The sequence below is a fragment of the Poecilia formosa genome, unplaced genomic scaffold, assembly GCF_000485575.1.
Source record: "Poecilia formosa unplaced genomic scaffold, Poecilia_formosa-5.1.2 Scaffold484, whole genome shotgun sequence".
Taxonomy (NCBI): domain Eukaryota; kingdom Metazoa; phylum Chordata; class Actinopteri; order Cyprinodontiformes; family Poeciliidae; genus Poecilia; species Poecilia formosa.
This window is the reverse complement of record NW_006800423.1, coordinates 212,241-230,860: the sequence shown is the minus strand read 5'-3', so window position 1 is coordinate 230,860 and position 18,620 is coordinate 212,241. Positions and strand designations below refer to the sequence as shown.

Sequence of the window (18,620 nt, the reverse complement as noted above, 5' to 3'; positions counted from 1 at the left end):
TTCTTTCTAAAATCTCAATTGATTAAGCTTAATTTCACAGTTCGCTTCCGCGTGCTGCCAACGTGTTTTCGGAGCATCTGAATGTGAGGCCATTGGTCCGTGGGGTGGAGACCCTCCCCCTTGCGGAGCTCCCAGTGGGCCGGGCGGGGAGATGCAGCAGTGAGCGGTCAGCGGGTGAGGGAGGGCAGTTTACCCTGTCGAGTCAGCTGCTTGGGTAGCTGGGGAAGGGACGGCCAGCAGCTCGGACCGAAGCACAGAAACAGCCCGGAGCGGGACACCTTAACGCCGACAAAATCTCAAAATGCGCCGAATAACCGGGAAAGGAGGAGGGGACAGTTTAATTGAGATGAGCCCGACTGAATCTCTCAGCGGTAAGTACAAAAGAGCCAGAACCAGACTCGCTTCTTGAACAGCGGATACTTACAGTGATGTTTGAAATGGAACAGCTGAACGTCTTGAACTGCGTCAGTTCTTTAGATCTGAACTCCTTGTAGACAAAGAAAGAGACTCGATGTGATATAAAATTACTATTAAATAGGAGAGATTTAAAGTTGTAGTATTATTATTTTACTTTTTTTTAAAAATCTTGTACACAAATTGTACGATTTTTTAAAAAGAAAATCTTATTTAGGAGTACAAAATGAATCCTATTTTACAGGATTCTTTATCATTTCAACATTTTTTGCTAAATTTGGAAGTCAGATTATCACAAGTAAAACTAAAAACTTTCCCCACCCTGGTTCTCTCGCTTTAAGCGCCTTGGCCAGCTCATGGTTTTGCTTTCCACTCTTGCAGGCAGTAGTGAGTGATTTACATGGAGCCAGGCTTTAGCAGCTGGCCTGTCTAGTGGAAACACACAGTCACCTCCAGACAGGCACTGTGTACGCCAGCAGCAAAACACAAAATCCCTTTCTGTTCCCAACTGAATGTAGTTTTTAAACAAGCTGGTCATCATGTTGGGTTTTCTTTTTTTGTCATTTATGGCTAAAAACAATGTGTTGTGCTGAATGAAAGATGAGTCATTCTCTAGCAAGGAATCTCTGGTGCTCACAATACCTTGCAAAGGTATGCAGATCCAATTGAACTTTTATTGTGCTTTTATGTGTTTTTCTAAGGGATAGATTAACACAAAGTAGTGCATAATGCTGAAATAGAGAAGCACTCCAACAAATCTGTGTAATGGTAGGAAACTAGCAGTGCCCACATCAACCTGAATATACCATCTGAGCTAAAAGACTACAATTTTTTCTGTCTCAGTTTAAGTGTTGCAAAGAATTGGAATATATCTCAATATCTAGATGTGCAGAGCTGGTAAAAAAATCATCCAAAAGGCTTTTTGTATTGGCTTAGTAGACTAATTAGAGTTTTGCCTAGAGTTTTAAAATGTTAAAAATGTGTGGTTTCTTCACAGTTGGGAGATAAACCTCTCACTTATCTCCCAACTGTGATAAGTTGGGAGATAAGTGTTGATGTTAAGAAATCAGTGAAAACAGTTTTCCAAAGATTAACCATCCAGCTCCAGTAAATCAAATCAGAAACATACTCATGATGTTTGTGGAGACATTGTTCATGTTTTGGACAAAGATGACAGTCCTGTGTTTGGTAATTCAGAATACTGTGCTGCTTGTCTTGATGCCAGCAAAGTGTTTAGAAATGTGCCTGCTGCCCTCAGCAGGGCATCTGAAACTTTCAGTTCATGACAGATAACCACACCCTTCATGCTTCGCAAAATCTGTCCAGCCCAAAACGCTGAAACTAAAGGAACTGAAACTATAGAATTAGTTATTGCAAAGAAAATGCAGAAATTACTTTGGGTAACTTCAAATACTTCTGTCTTTTTTTTTTTTTTTTTTTTGCCTGTGCTGTTTGCTGAAGCCAGCCGGCTTTGTTTTTGTTACTTCTGAATTGCAGACTGACTTGTAAGTGGTTTGATTCACTCCGTTGTGAATCTCCTGATTTTCTCTGGCTAAAAACAGAGAGACAGCAGCAGTGTTGAAGTATTTCCACAGTGATCAGCTGCTCCTTTCTGAACAAAGCTTTAACTGTGGAGGCTTCCTGGTGGGGAGGACTGCTGGCATGGCTGACTGGATGAGATCGCATCACATACAAACGTCCAACTGTGAAAAAATATGCTCAGCTGTTTGAAAGTTGTTCTCCTGCGCTGTGAATGAAATGCTTCCTAGTCAAGGATGTGATGATGTCTGTTTAAGATAAAAACAGGAAGCTGTGGCACAAATCTTACACTGTGTTTAGGATTGTGCTGCTTAAATCCTCATGCTAGGTAGATTAAGTCTCTGTGACATTCCCTGGTATGCAAAGAAGCAACTATGTGGACTTTACTAAGACCGTGCTTTCTTTTTGCACAATCCTTACATGGATTTAAAAGCTTCAATCTGATGTTGTTTTTCATTAAACGAGTAGCATTTAAACATTGAGCATGAATGCTGCAGAACAAGATGTTATATTTGTACTAATGCTGCCACTTCTGGCTTTTGACAGTTCATGTAGGTTTGTAAAATCTTTCCAAGTTGCTTTTTCCTGACTGCAGATGTAGGCTGAAACCAAAACCCTCCTTCACACTCCAACAAATCTGTGTAATTCATTGCATTGTATTGTGTCAGAACATTAAATAAAAAAAAAATTCTAACTGGCTTTATTTTAAAAAGAAAAGTAATAACTGCACCAATAAAATAACATTTTGATCAGTACAGATAAAATGCTTTTTAATCGTGTTAGTACTTTTAAAGTGTATAGATAACTTGACTAAAATATCATTTTCATAAAATTATTTAGTTTCTAGGAAAAGTGTGGAAAAGCAATCACTTCCTAACTGGTTTTTCCACATTTGACTGGCAGTGAGTCTTGTACGTACCTGTGGTCGAGTTTTATCCCACTCTTCTTTCTAGATCAATTTGATTCATTCACATTTGAGCAGGTAATGTCAGAGCTTCACAATTGGACATCAGAGACTTTCATGGACTTTGACTGGGCCTCTCAAAAAGGGTAATTGTTTAGGTGGCCAGTTAGATGTAGTCCTGTTGGTGTGCTTTGGATCGTCGTCTTTCTTTTTATTGCAGGTGCGTTTGAGCTTGAGATCTCAAGCTGATGGATGTACATTAAAGCTGCATAATGTTTTCAGTGTCAGGATGTCTAATGTTCATGTTGCAAAGGAGTGTTTGGAGCGTAATGATTCCAGATTAATACATTGAAAATGTTATGAATTTGCCTTTTTCATACTGGTGTAATATCTACCCAGTTGGACCGAGTCCCACATCAGCAGATGCTCATACAGGCACAAGTGGAATTGGCCAAAATGCTAGTTGTCACAGTGATTATTGTTTCTATTTCTTGTTCGGTGACCTTCAGTACTTCCTTCCTTTAAAACTGTCCTTTCCAAACTGACTGACTTTGTTTCCCATCTGTTTTTCAGTCTGTTTAAATCGGGGCTGTTGTGATGATGCATTGCTGTTTGAGATCTCTTTAATCTTGTCAGTTTGTATTTAGGCCATTTATAGATTCTGAACTTATGATTGTGGTAAAACCTGGTTGTGGCTAATGAAATCAAGCTTTCCCAACAATTGTGATTAATTGCAATTAATTCATTTGAGGAAGGGAATTTATTATTCTTATTTTTTTTGCACAGGGACGTGTTGGATTGAGTCTTTTAACGATTGAAATCATGATTTGAAATTTTTTGTTTGTTTTTACTCATGTTATCTTTGTCTGTGATTAAAATCTGTTTATTGATTCTTAGATAGATATAGTATAGTAGTGAGCTGAACACTTAGCTGCTGCTCGCAGCTTCTCAGTCTCACCATAATACTTCTCCTCTAATTTTCACACCATGTTTTTTGAGACTTTAAATTGGGTCCAAAGATACTGCATGTTGTCTTGGAAAATAAAACTTTGGTTTATTTACTTTGAAGTAAATAAACCAACCGAACCGAAACTCCTTTGAACCGGGTTTGATTTAGGGAGAAACTGAGAGAAACTCCCTACAGGAGAGAGATGGGTGAAAGGCACCGTGTACGTGACTGACGAGATGGATAAGAAGAATTATATGTTTTAAGTTCCACTTCTCTCTTGCTTTTCTTTTCTCACGCTGATCTCTGATACTTACTCTGATTTTCTAAATAAAATATCTAAAGACATATGCACATTTCACTGATTGATTCAGTGTATCGCTCACTCCCAAAACGAAAAAAGATTTTTCCTAAACAACGTATTGGAGCCAGCTGACTCGCAGTGCTCAGCAAAAATGCAAGGACGTGGTAGTGTTACATTACTCTTAAACCCAATATTATGTCAGTTTCTACATTTTTCAATCTGTTTTTAACCTTGATTAACTTAAAAAATAAAACACAACTGTTTATATTTGTCTCTTGGGTCAATGCTACATAATTTTATACCAAATATGCCTTTACAATCCTATTTAAACTTGTATTGCATTCATGCAAAGTAGAAAATGTTGCATGCTTTTGTCCTAGTGCCATGCAGTGGGTTAAGACTTAAACAACCAGTAATTTGAGGCTTCATAATAAAAGCAGTTTGTTTTGCATTAACTAGGCCATGTGCTACTAACCATAACTTTGTACATGACATGGACAAAAGCTTTGAATCCTTTTTTTTTCACTGTAATTTGATACTTTTATATGTCGAGTCAAGACTAAATATAACATCAGAAACCAATAATTATGATTTTTGTTTCTGCAGAACCTTTCTGCTTTATTTTGTCTGGCTCCTGTCTTTGTCGCTCTTCTGTCTGCCCCCTCATTTGTTTACGTAAATCCGTTCGCAGAATCTGCCCCGCATAGTTGGACTGTCATTTGGAGGAGAGGCTAAAAGGGGAACGCAGTTGGAGTAATTACCCAGTTTCATCACATGAGCCGTTTCTATTTTTAACCGCGTTCAGGGGGATTTACCAGACGTCTCATTCTTGTTTCCTGAAGTCACTCCTGTAGTCGCTGAATCACGCCGGCATGCCTGCGCTTCTTCTTTCAGGGTGATCCAGTTGAGCCACCCTGTGCTCCCTGAGGGAGCGCTGCCACAACATGCTACACAAATGCAGACCACAGCGCTGACTGCTTATCATGCTGTCCTCTTCACCTCAGGCAGCTGTTCACGTGGTTGAAACCCTGCCGTCACCGGCTCACTGTGGTTACCCAGCCTCATATTGTTTTGGTTTGATTTTGTCTTGCAGACGATGGGAACAGCTACCACCAACACGCCTCGTCCAGCACAGGATCCCTCCAGCAGGGGCAGCCAGAGGTAAACACCAACTTTCTGCTGCTGAGCTGAGTGACTCGTTCATTTCTGCTGACAGCCTTTTGGGGGATTTTTCTTTCTACCAGCTTATAATATTAAACTCACGAACATTTTCATTTTCACAGTCCTTTGAAGTAATATTTAAACCCAAGGGCTTGGCGATTTATGGCTTATTTATAAAATCTCACATTTAATCTTTTTATTTTTCTCACTTTCTTTTCTAAAATAAAATTACAAATGACAGAAAATATTTTTTTTTTTAAATGGCTTTCATTTCAATCATCCCTTTTGCCACCACTATGATGAAGCAATTATAAGAATATAGTCATAATATTAGCAGCTTGCATATTTAATTTTTTGTTGTTTTTTGTGTTGGACTTCTCATAAAAATACTACTTCATTATCCTAATATTGTCTTTATTCTGTTAATATCAAGACTTTTTTCTTACATTACTACAACTGTATTCTTGTAACATTATGATCTTATTTTTGTCTAAAAATAAAAACTTAGCCTGATCCTTATATTTTGTGGTAGAGTAGACCTGAATTCAAAGTCCAAATAAATAGAAGTTGTAAAAAAAAAAAGCTCATCAGACAAGATGCTGACATCACTTTGACCTATGGAAACCCAAAGAGTGCATTAGTGAAAAAAAATTGATTAAAATCAAAGGATGCAAATTCTTTTGCTTGATGGTTTTAAAGTTGGTGCATTTGAAATCTCGTTGGTATTTTCACCTGCTGCTTTCCTCTTGTGTGATCGCTGTAAGAATTCGTTGTAAACATTTTTAGCATTCCTTCCTTCTTTTTCAGTATTTTGCGTGCTCACCGCCTACCACAAATGTTTGACTTTGTTTGCTAAAGTAACACTTTGTAGCATCAGCTTTGTACCAGAACAGGACTGGGCGAAGCTCTAATGCTCCTGTTTTTCCCCTCTTTCGTGCGATACGATAGTTTCCTTTAACGCCTGATGTGTGTGTAGAGACTTGCGAGTCTCTCAACACCAGCCAGGCCTCCTTGGCTTCGTCCGACTGCAGTGACAATACATGGGTCAGGAGTCCCACCTTAGAGCAAATCAGTTCTTTCACTGGGGTAAGACACCAGTCAGGCATGCAAACTCAAGTTTTCAGTGAGTTTTTGTGCATTTTCTTACATCAACCCTGAGCTTTTTGCTTAACCTGTAAGATAGTTGAATGCTTCCCAGCTCTGGTGTGTTGGATTTATTGACATCTGTAAAAGTTATTGCTACAGCTGTAGTGGTTTGAGGGTGATTTTTTTTTTAATTTTTTTTTTTCCCTTCATGTTACAAGGCGCCCTCTCACTGTCTGCTCGGTTCCTCCACAGCTTCGCAGAAAACGGGCGCTATTCCTGAAGTATCGTTCCAGGGTATGGCATGGTAAAACAGGCTCTGTGTCTGCCTGCGTGTTTGCTGGTCTGTCTCCTGCTACAGGCATTAGCTGCACAAAATATACAGCTAGGTGGAAGAATACTTTATTGATCCAGAGAGGGAAATTGTATTGCTCTGACATCAAGGGAAGTCAATAATTTTTTCCTTGGTAGAGAGCAGAGTCTGGCTTGTAGCAAGCATTTTGTTTCTGAGAGCAATGAAAACATCCACTAATGCAGTGGTTCCCAAACTTTTTCTCCTGGGCCCCCCCAGTGGTTTCCAAACTATTTCTGGGCCCCCCTATGGCTTACAAATAGCTGTCTGGTTGAACGATGTGTGTGAGCGAAGGGGGGGAAACGGATTCTTAGAGACTCTCTGTTATACTCAGCCCCGGCTCCAGACGAACAAGGGGGGGGAATCAACTTTTTGGGGGGCAAAATTAATCGTAGCTGAACATAGAGAACAACACCAGTAGCCTACAAGCTATTTGTTAACAAGCTTAAGGTTCTGTATTGATATTAGCTAGTCATCTTGTAGCTAACATTACATTCATCCAACAGCTTTACTCAACAGTCTGTTAGTTTGGGGAAAAAACTGTGAAAAGTTCTTTACGGTTTGCTGCCATGATCCTAACACACCTACGTAGCTCCGCCCAGCAGCAGCAGGTCTCCTTCACAGGTGTAAACCCAGCGCGAGCGTCCTAGCGCTCATGTTGCGTTTAAAGGCGGCTCGGAAAAACAGGTTACAACATGTTAACAACGGATTAAACAGTTTTAACTGCTGATAAAAGTGACGGAGGACACAAATATGGGAAGTGCGGAAGCCCCTATTGTATCAAATTGACAGAGGAATAACAGAGAGTCGGCCATTCTAAGGTAAAAACCCAGGGCATACAGCGTTCATGTTTTTTTTTTGTTTGTTTTTTTTCCATCCAGACGGCTTCCCCCCTGCAATGGTACGGCGCCCCCCCTAGGGGGCGCTCCCCACAGTTTGGGAACCTCTGCACTAATGGTACCATCAGCTCAGTGAGAATGGAAAATTGCTTTTGAATAGTGTGTTATTTTTTTCTCACCTGTAATAGTTTTTGCTTCACTGCAGAGAAAGCAACACCCTGATAGTGTTGAAGCTTAATTAAAAGGCACAGTTTTGCAGACACACATATAGATCATTACATGTCTGTGCATGTCAGTGTGTGTGAGTACATTGTACAGTACAAGGTATAATCTAGGCCCTGCCCTGGGCTCATGACAGGAGGAAAATGTAGCTAAACATATGCTGCTCCGCTGGCTTATTTTAAGTAGCTTAAATGTGGTTTTGTTTAAGAAGCATGTTCGCATCTTAATGAACAGTGTCTTTTTTTAACTGAAAGGCTTTTCTAGGCTCCCTTCAACTGAAGACAACTATTTATCTAAGCTTTTAATCTATGCTGTGTTTTTAAATAAGCTTCTGTATCTTGTCATCTTTTCTCTACTAATTTTTATCTAGTCTCATATTTTGTGGGTGCTTTCTATGTTTAGATAACATTTTAGGACTTAATATAGTAAAACACCTCAAATAGCCACGTTTACCTGCATATCAGAAACCTAAAGTAATTGATAAAGACAACTCTTGTTATAATTGATTATAAATTAGCATTTTTTTTAATGGTAATATTACATATGTAAGAGTATAAAAGTGCACTTTATAGCGTCCTGTCATTTGGGAGTGGTGAGTAAATGTATAGCAATCTGGTTAAGTTTCACTGAGCAGAGGTGGCCCCCAGCAGATGTCCTGATTCCATATGGCTGATGTGTAATTATAGTAAATTAGAGAGTTTCTACAGTAGATTTCCAGTTAAAGAAAGCCCCCACCCTGCTGCCATGGTCAGCCTGGTCCAAAATGCTCCAGGGGGAAATGACATGTGGTTGTAATGTATGTGTAATTTGGACCTGGAAAGCTCTGCAAAGGTTGAGGCCTTGGGTGTTCGCTAGCTAGACATGGGCTGGTTGCTACATGGGCTGGTTCCAAAAGTGCAACCAAACATTTCATGTCACACCAATTCTTGCAGTGCTTCCCCGGTCCCACCTGTTTCTGTACTCTGCTGCATGTAAACCAGCCTGTATGGGGTCAGTATTCATGTTTTTGTCCATATCTCCCAGCTCTAGCTAGCCGTAAACTCCACTGATACAGTTGGAGGAAAGAGAGGAACGCTACGAAGCTTGAAGACACAATCTTAACTTTGAAATGATGTTTGCTGCTGAAGGGTGTACGTCACAAAATAAAATGCAACATGAGGAAATATTGAACCATCACTTCAACATGTGAATCAGAAAGTTAAAGTTTGGACACCAATGGCTGTTTTTAAAGACTCTGAGCATACCACCAAAGTCATTACAAAGTGGCTTCAAGTCAATATTTTTGGAGTATTTAATAACGGAGCACAGGTTTTAATTTCATGGAAAGTCTGTGGGAAGAAATGAAAAGGTGTGCATCTGTACAGAGGCCTGCAAATCTGACCCAGTTTTCCCAGGGAATTATGGGAATGGACCAAAACTCCAGTAAACTGTTGTGAGAAGCTAGAATGCTTGTAACCTTGTAAATTTGAAGGAAACGATAAAAGAAACATATTAGGAAAAGCAACTAACATCAAACAGGAAAAGTTCGATTTGAAGGTGAACTAACAAGGTTATGCGCCTTAACTGTATGTTATGAAGCGAGGCCACTGCACAGGCCTAAGAAAATAAACAACAATATAATAGTTAATATCTGTATTGGCATATGACTGAAAATAAATGGAAAAAGCATGGACCCCATTCATAGTCCAGTACTACGTACCCCCACCCTCCACTTAACCCTTTCCCGATGCAGAGCTCTCATTTGATTAGCTAGCTGGCAGCTGCACTTCGACATCTCTCCCTGCCCCACCTCCTGCTCTCTTTGCTCAGCCTTTTCTGGATGACCGTGCCAGTGAGGGGTTGTCCAGGAAGACGGCTGGCCGTTGTCCCGGGAAGACTGGTCGGCTCTGATCGGAACGGAGATCAGTGCATACAGGCAGTGCTTCCAGGGCCGGGCTCTTTTCCCCTGGGAAGAGGCAGTTTCTCTCTGTGAGGCAGGCATCCTGTTACATTTTTCTTTTTTTTTATTTCCTCACTGATGCTTTACAAGCAAAAAACAAGAAGGCCATGGAGGTAAAGTGCTCTCCCTTTTCCTCCCTTCTTTCCTTCAGCATCCGCCCAGTAGATTGAACAGACTCACATCAGCATTAGAGTAGAGAGAGCCAGGACTGAGTGGGTTGTGGTAGCTGTGGTTGTGCCAGATGGGTTCTGTGTGCTGCATGCACTCGTGTAGGTAGCTGCAGCAGTGGGGTTGAGGAAGAAACGATGTGTGCAGCTATTTTTAGCTTTCTGGACAGCTGAAAAAACACAGACGGCAAGACCTGTCCTCCCTTACAGCGTTACGGTTCAGTCAATATTTTTTGTTCCCCGGCCTGTTAGCCTCTGCAGGGCTAGCGTTGGCTTATGCTCACTGTTTAAAATTACCAATATGAGTCGATATCAAAGCTAATATTTAAAAACAAAAGAGTAAACCGACGGAGTTTTGTGGTTAATCAGATATTGGCTCTAAAACAAAGCTTTTACATTTCCCCCCTGGCTTTCCTGACTTCCTCCAAAGCATTTTCTTATCAATTTCTGCAAAACAGTTTGAATTAAAGGGAGCAAAGCAGGAAGTATCCATCTTAGAATCCCTCCGTCAGCATGCCATTTGTGTTTGCTGTGAAATTGAATTTATCATTTATCTCCTGTGGTGCATTCATCCAAAGGCCTGAGACTGCAACTCTACCTATATCTTTCGTAAAGTGTCTGCATTTCTGTGTTATCTCATTGTAGATTGGAAAACAGAAACTCAGCAAAGACTCTGTGTTCTTCCGGGATGGGATGAGGAGAATAGATTTCGTCCTCTCGTACGTCGACGATAAAGACTGTGAAAAAAAACAGGTAAGATCTATGTTAAATTGAGGTTATCTACATTTTTTTTCATTGTTTTTCTTCACATAGCACGCAGAACAATATTGAAGGATAAGCTTTCCACAAAGATGATGTCATTTCCTGCTATTGGAAAGAATCGCTTCGTGCAGGATATCCTTGAAGTTGTGTGCCAGCGTCCGAGCCTAAACGACACAGAGCCGTTGGCTGTTTTCGTCATCTTGCTGTAACAATTGTAAGATCATTTTTGGCGTGTTTTATACGGCCATTTTGGCCACACGGGCCCCCAGACTGTGCAGTAGTTTTATCACTTTCACTCCGGAGCGCTGAAAGAGTCTGTTTCCTAGGGAGCCGTTAGCCTTCACAGCAGTGTGTCACCAGCTCACACTTTGCCCACACTCTCAGTCAGTGAGTCAACAGTGTGACTGCTCGCCGTGACAGGAACTGGATCGTTTTTTCCACAGAGTGAGGAAGGGCCAACAGGAGGCCACTTCCTGTGGATTAGCCAGAATTGTTGTATAATATGGCACTAAATCTCGTCCCTAACAAGAAGGTTTAATTTCCTTTTTAGGCCGACGTATTCTCAAAAGCGAAAGGCCATATGGGAGCTTTCACTTACTTTTAAATCCCATTTCTGCTGCCATGACTTACTTACTCTACTGGATGAGCAGTTTGTGTTCATGAAACACTTGTTTTGTTTTTTCTTGTTTTTTTTTCTTGTTGTCCATGGTAATCTTGTTCTTTCACACGATGAACAGTGTGCTGCCAGATATGCATATTTCACATGAATTAAATAAATAATCTTGTGTTGTTGAGTTTTTGAGCAGATTTTAAATTGAAAGTATCTGGCCTTTGTCATGATTAGATGTTGTTTAAGATTTTTGCTAATTTTTGCCTGTTTTTCATAACATTCGGATTCCTGTTTCTGTTTTGTGTTTCGTCTGCTCAAGGAGAGAAGGAGAATTTATGAAGACAACCTGAAAAATGCCGGCCTGGAGTTGGAAACAGAAGATAAGTCGGTAAGACGCCCTTCCTGTGGACAGAATTAGTCGTAACTGGGTCACCGTTGATGTTTCTTTTCCATATTATTGCATAACTGCATGATTTCACACAGAGTAAAACTTTCAATTTAGCTTCCACCATGTGCTTCATATTGCTAAACAAGTAGAGTAGCATCACATCCAGTAAATGAGAATATGTGCTCAGATTAATGATGATTATTTGCTAAAATGTTTGTTGGTCTGATGTAGTACTCTAATCTTAAGTTGTCAGGTTTATATAAGCTGTAAACAGGAAATCATCATAATTAACAGAACCTCTTAAGACTGTGTGTGAGTAAAAGAAGTGAACTTTTCAATCATCTAATTTGGCGAACACTGGTGTTTTTTTTTGTTTTGTTTTTTAGTGTGATTTTAGATTTTCTTTTATATATCTTTTTTTTTTTCAGCATGGACAAAAAGTCCAGCCTAAATGTTAAGCCAAGTTAAGTTTATTTGTACAGCACATTTCAGCAACACAGCAGCTCAAAGTGCTTTTTCACCATAAAGAGTAAAACACTAACAAATTACGAAACAAGCAATTATCATTACATTTTGTCAAATGCCATCATCAAATCACGAAGCTAATATACATCAGGTATATTGATCAGTGTTCCAGTTACTAGGAATCAAAGGCAACTCTGACTCCATGATTTAAAGGAACTCTGCGTTTCAGCATTTTTGCAGTTTTTTTGGAAGTTTGTTCCAGATTTGCGGTGCATAAACACCGAATGCTGTTTCTCCGTATTGTTTTTAAAAGAAAACAAACTGCAGATGAATTCATTTAAAGTTATTTTATGTGTTTAACAGGATTACCAATAAGTGTGCACTTATTATTATCTGTATGTTTGTGTTTTCATGATCAGGAGTCTGAGGATGGTAAGACGTACTTTGTGAAGATCCACGCGCCGTGGGAGGTGCTGGCCACCTATGCAGATGTGCTGAAGATCAAGGTTCCTTTTAGAGTTACCGACATGCCGGACGACCAGGAAATGCCCATGAACTGGCTCTCCACTCCTTTTCGACTGCCCAAGAACATCATGAATCCCGAGCCGGACTATTTCACCGCTCCTTTTAGCAAGAGCAAGGCTGACTTCTTCCTTATCGACAACCAAGACACGTTTTTCCCTCCCTCCACTCGCAACAGGATAGTAAGCAAGGCCGGCCTTATCTTGTTTGTGACCTTCAATCTTTTATTGTTTAAAACTTTTATCAGCTGCAGTCCAGCAACATTTTGAAGGTTTTTCTTGTTGCAATTTGTTTGATGAAAAAACGAGCTTTTATTTTGCCTAACACAGCGGTCGTGTTTTCCCCGTCCCTGCAGGTCTACTATATCCTGTCCCGCTGTTTGTACGTCAGCGAGAATTGTGGAGACAAAAAGGGAATCAAGCGGTTGTTGAACAACGGCTCCTACACTTCTGCCTTCCCTCTTCATGATGTGAGTTTTTTTTAACCTGAAGTACTTTCTTAAAGTCAAAACGACAACAAAAGAGGACGTATTTGGATTTCCAAATGAACTCTTTCTGCAATCACTTTAATAAAACAAAACTGAATGATAAACTGTTTTCTTTATGCCTGCAGTCCAGATACTGGATAAGATCCAAAGACGTCAACTGTGAAAGCGAAAGATACGACCTCTACAAACACTGGGCGAGATTCTTCTGCTTTTTCAAGGAGCAACCCATTAACCGCATCAGGTAAAACCCTTAAAGTGAGGTCAGCTGCCAAGCAGGTGTCAGAAATGAAAGCACGACTGATTCTCCTTTTATTTTCTGTTAAAGGAAATACTACGGCGAGAAGATTGGCATTTATTTCGCTTGGCTTGGTTTCTACACTGAGATGCTGCTGTTTGCTGCAGTGGTTGGAGCGATTTGTTTCCTTTACGGGTTCCTCACCTACGATGACAACGAGTGGAGGTAAGCTCCACAGAGAACATCGTCCCGGTTCCTGGTGGTTCAGATTGCTGCTGTATTCATTTGGATGTTTTCTCTCATGTTTTCCTTAATAGTAAAGAAATCTGCAGCGATGAAATTGGAGGGAAAATTGTCATGTGTCCCCTTTGCGACAAGAAGTGCAGTTACTGGAAACTCAACACGACATGCAACTCCTCGTGGGTGAGAGTTGTTGACTCATCTGCTACCCGCAAAGAATAATTATGGCTAATCACAAAACAAATCAGTTTGTTTATTAATTATGTTATAAACCTGTTTTTTTGTTGTTTTTGTTTTTTTCAGCAATCACACCTGTTTGACAATGTGGCGACTGTGTTTTTTGCCATTTTCATGGGAATTTGGGGTATGTAAACAAATCTGTGCTCATCATTTTCAAATTTTAAACTCGGTGTGCCACCTAGTGGATAAGCTGTTGTTAGCCTCTTGTTTTTCTTTCAGTCTCTGTCGTGTAGAGAATAAGACATTCTGTAGCAAGTCACTGTAAGCTGAAACTTTAAACTCTGTGATCAGAGAAAGGATCCTGACCTGATTTCCGCAGTTGTGATGCGCCATTTGCCCCTGCAGTGACGCTGTTCCTGGAGTTCTGGAAGAGGCGCCAGGCCCGACTGGAGTACGAGTGGGATCTGGTGGACTTTGAGGAGGAGCAGCAGCAGCTGCAGCTCCGGCCAGAATATGAGACCAGATGCACAAAGAGCAAGGAGAACCCCATCACTAAGGTGTTTGAGCACTAATGAAACACTGATCTACTGTGCCTACCAGTGACAATGTGGAAAAATCCCCCGTCTATCCATACATGAAACCACTATACTGTTTATTTATGTCATTCGTTTACAGTTTTAAAATGAACATGTTGCATGTTGATATAAACATTTTTAATGAAAAGGAGAGGGAGAACAAAGTCTTGTATACGTAGTCTATCCCTTGTTTCAAAAGTTATACCATCGGCAGCAAAACATCACTCAATCATCCATATACAAAACAGTCAATGCGTATAGTTATATAAAAAATAAAGAAAAAATTAATGAATCTGTCCATCATTTCATTTCTTTATTCATCAAAACTGGGCTTTAAGAGGCCGAAAGTTTGAGTCTGGAAGTATTTTTGTTCTAGTTTCTAGTGCAAATATTTTGAAACTAAACTTTTTTTAAGTGAACAATTCATTAATATAGATTTTTTTAAAAAGACCTAGTTCCACTGGCAGATTATTTCACTTATAACAAGACATTTTTCCTATTTTGTTAGATAAAAAAAAAAGTGTCTTTGCAGTGTAAAATGTTTGCAGAACTGTGCATGAACCCTGAATATAAAGTGTGAATACTATTTGCACAAAATGAGTAAAAGAGATAAGATTGCCATCTTTCATTATTGCATCTTCAGGAACAAGAGGGGGTTCTTGACAAAACTGCTACATATCTAGCAGGGAAGTTTTTTCTGTGCTGGGCTTCTGTGATCCTTTGGGTAAGAGTGTTGCATCGCTTAGGACTTCCTGTGTGGTGAGGAAGAGGTGGAGCGTTGAGAAATGACAACTCTTCCTGGAAAGACTCCAAGGCCTGAGTCTCCTTATTCCATTTTCAGTGTCTAGCCTAAAGAGTTTCCTGAACACAAATGCTGAAAAAGAAACCTCAAAAGATAAATGCACAAAAAATAGTTCTGATTGAGTTACGCGTTTCTGCCTCAGATGTGAACCTGTAGCGGCTCAAGGAGCTTGGCCTTTCAGAGTTTTCTTTTCAGGACTTAACCAAGATGCCTGACCCCAATGCTTTGCTTGCTTCTGATTTAGGAACTGGAGCCTTACTTACCCATAACAAGCAAGTGTGCACGCTCATGTCTGTCTGGAGCTACCGTCCTGTTGTGGGTGAGCATTTCATCTTCTGATCAGATTTAAAACACTATTTCCATCTGCTGTCCTCCTCCTCTTATCTACCTCAGCTGTCTTTCACTTCATGTGTAAAACAAAAAGGAAGCTTTGAAATGCACTTTTCCAAACGTCTGGTAATGCTTTTCTAGAAGAAACTGAACAACATTTTGGTATTTTTATGGTTGTGACAGTTTAAGCTGAATAGTTTCAAGCATGCTGATAAAAACATTTCTCACTCTCATTTCCTCATTTTTCTAAACTGGTATGACTAAACAAATAGACTCAGTTGGACCTGTTAAACCATGGGAGGCACTCTATTTTTCATGCCTTTACTTTAATGCCAGATGTAGCTTTTCTTATCAAATAACTTTAATGAGGCAACAAGGGAAATATCCCAGAAGCTCCCTTCTGCAAAGCATACCTGCCCTGACAAAACAAAGGGATGAGATTCTTTACAGTTTATGCCTGTAAGGCCAGAACCAAACTTTATTTTTCTGATCAGTGAGCACATCATCAAGGCTAGTTGTACTAACAAGTCTGGATAACGTAATTTAGGAGATAAGACTCAAAATGTATAATTTTGGACACCTGTGAGGTGTTCAAAACTCAAAGGAAAAATGGATCTAAAAAGGGAAGTATTTTTGACGCAACAAGTCGAGACATGTCTGGTTCATTCACAGACATGCAATAAGGGCAAGATTTTTAGGATTGCTGAATGGAGAACAGCAAACATCTTGAGTTTTCTACCTCTGTTATGAAACAAACTGGATCTGGAGCACCAATTCGGTTTAGGTAATGCTGGCCGTGCTGATTGTCAACATAGGATGAGAAAGACAAGAAATGCCAGTGTCATAATTGTTTTTTTTATTTTTTTATTACTATTTAAAATAGTAAATATTTTCTCTCACATGCAGTTCTTGACTTTGCTCCTAAAATAAGTAATAATTTACCTCATGTGGTGGAAAGACAATTAAATCTATGATGCTGGTATAAAACTGAATTGATTAAGACATAAATCAGTAGGTTGGGAAATCTAAGTGTGTGTGTGTGTGTGTAGTATGTTGCATTCTTCTCCTTCCTAACGTCTGTGTTGTTGATTAAACCCAACACTCCTCCTTGCGTAGGTTTGCGTTTGCACTTCAGTGTCTCATTGTGATGTTTCCACTGTTAGTGTTCGGTTCGGTCTTTCATTTTGTCGCTGTGTTTTCTGTCCTGAAGATCTCATTGATCATTGCCTGCATCATTGGGGTCATAGCGTACCGCCTGGCGGTGTACGCGGCCTTCGCTAGCATCATGAAGGACAGCCCCACCAATCAGCTGGAGGTGGTCGGCCCCTACATCACCCCCCAGCTGGCCACCTCCGTCACAGCCTCTTGCATCAACTTTGTCATCATCATGATCCTCAACCTCATGTATGAGAAAGTGGCTGTTTGGATTACTGACATGGGTGAGGGCCAGAGCTCCATAACTTATTCAACCTTCACGGCATAAAAATCTCTGTAAATCGGATATTTTGGTTTCCACACAGAAATCCCAAAGACCCACCTGGAGTATGAGAACAAGTTGACGGTGAAGATGTTCCTCTTCCAGTTTGTCAACTACTACTCCTCGTGTTTCTACGTGGCGTTTTTTAAGGGGAAGTTTGTGGGCTACCCTGGGAAATACGCGTACATGTTTGGGGGCAACCTGAGAAACGAGGAGGTAACGTTTACACTGGATTTACCTTCAGTCTGTGTCTTTATTGAAGTCTGTTTACCTCCCATAGTTTCCCTTGGTCAATCTGTGTGTGTGTGTTGCAGTGCGACCCTGGCGGCTGTCTGATTGAGTTAACGACACAGCTGGTAATAGTGATGACTGGGAAACAGGTGTGGGGCAACATTCAGGAAGCTCTGCTGCCGTGAGTACAGAAACATGATGCTGTAGCTGCTCATACCGAGTAAATACAATGTGATTATCGGTCTTTACAAGACAAACTTGTAGCATAACCGAACAATTTAACACATTATTTTAGTAATCTAGTATCCTGATGACTAATCAATTAAAAACCTTGGCATATTCTGCAGGTTTTTCATTTAACCATTTTAGCCTTTTTATGCAATATTAGAAACGCATTAAAAGATGCAAGTAAACAAATCAATCAATCAATCAAATTTTATTTGTATAGCACATTTCAGCAGCAAGGCATTTCAAAGTGCTTTACATAATTAAAATAAAAACAGCATGTGACATTGAATAAACAATGAGAAAGAGAGAGATTTTAAGAAAAAGAAACAGTGAGAAATTAAAGTAAAGATAAAGAGATTTTTAAGAAAAATTAATAAAATAAAAAATAAAAACATTATCCACATGAGGACTTGCCCTTATGGGGTCTCCTCGAACATAAGAGGCTCTACAAGCCTTTCCTTCTGTAGGACTTTAGTCAAACCGCCATTTGACAAGGACCCAAAACTTTAAAACTTCTTTAGTCAAACCGCCAGCTTTCCTTTAATGTGCACTTGATCATCAACATGTGTGAAAAGCTCAACTTGGTGTAGGGCTGATCTACTGATTAAACTGTTTTATAATTGGACAGCAAAAAGTGCTTAATAGGAGTTTTTTTATTGTTACAGAACTTAAACCAGGTAAAGTTAAAATTGCACCACTTGAGGAGTTCTGGGTAGAACATAATTTTTTGCCAAAGGACAGTTTTTTCTATCTTAAATGCAAAATGTATATATACATTTGCATTTAATGTATATAAAATGCAGACTATTTCATCAAATAGCCTTATTTTGAGTCTATATACTCTAGTCAACAATTAATTATCACAAATTAGTTAATCATTATTTCCATAATTGATTACCACAACTATTCTGATTGTTTCAGTCTTGATGTGTATTATTGTTTCTCAGTTTAAGTGCGTCTCCCTTAATCCCGTCAGTTTTCTGAAGGCTCTCTGCTGCCCTCTTGTGTTCGTTTTTAGCTGGGTGATGAACTGGTGGGGCAGCAGGAAGGCGCGGAGCCATCCAGAGAGCCTGTACAGTCGCTGGGAGCAGGACCATGACCTGCAGAGCTTCGGTCAGCTGGGGCTCTTCTATGAGTACCTGGAAATGGGTAGGAATCCATCCAACACAGACAGATTCACAACAGGACAGTGTTGCTGCAGATTTTTTTATATGTGTG

The 18,620-nt window shown here is 39.9% G+C and overlaps 1 protein-coding gene across 6 annotated transcripts in view; it reads left to right on the top strand.

Moving 5' to 3' along the window:
* The first annotated feature begins 137 nt into the window (after positions 1-137).
* Positions 138-18,620, top strand: part of ano5a (anoctamin 5a) — a 23,418-nt gene continuing 4,935 nt past the window's right edge. Inside the window, exons 1-18 of one of the 6 annotated variants that reach the window (XM_016664411.1) lie at positions 138-371; positions 5,201-5,268; positions 6,217-6,354; positions 6,607-6,648; positions 10,516-10,623; positions 11,562-11,630; positions 12,515-12,799; positions 12,973-13,086; positions 13,230-13,345; positions 13,430-13,564; positions 13,657-13,762; positions 13,883-13,943; positions 14,165-14,316; positions 14,978-15,058; positions 16,677-16,905; positions 16,987-17,159; positions 17,258-17,355; positions 18,421-18,551. In XM_016664411.1, the coding sequence (XP_016519897.1) occupies positions 302-371; positions 5,201-5,268; positions 6,217-6,354; positions 6,607-6,648; positions 10,516-10,623; positions 11,562-11,630; positions 12,515-12,799; positions 12,973-13,086; positions 13,230-13,345; positions 13,430-13,564; positions 13,657-13,762; positions 13,883-13,943; positions 14,165-14,316; positions 14,978-15,058; positions 16,677-16,905; positions 16,987-17,159; positions 17,258-17,355; positions 18,421-18,551 (2,176 nt within the window). In that variant the 5' untranslated portion in view covers positions 138-301. Of the gene's footprint in view, positions 372-5,200; positions 5,269-6,216; positions 6,355-6,606; positions 6,659-9,625; positions 9,817-10,515; positions 10,624-11,561; positions 11,631-12,514; positions 12,800-12,972; positions 13,087-13,229; positions 13,346-13,429; positions 13,565-13,656; positions 13,763-13,882; positions 13,944-14,164; positions 14,317-14,977; positions 15,059-15,380; positions 15,456-16,676; positions 16,906-16,986; positions 17,160-17,257; positions 17,356-18,420; positions 18,552-18,620 lie in introns of those variants that run through there. The other 5 variants (XM_016664412.1, XM_016664413.1, XM_007578591.2 and 2 more) reach the window with 5 other exon arrangements.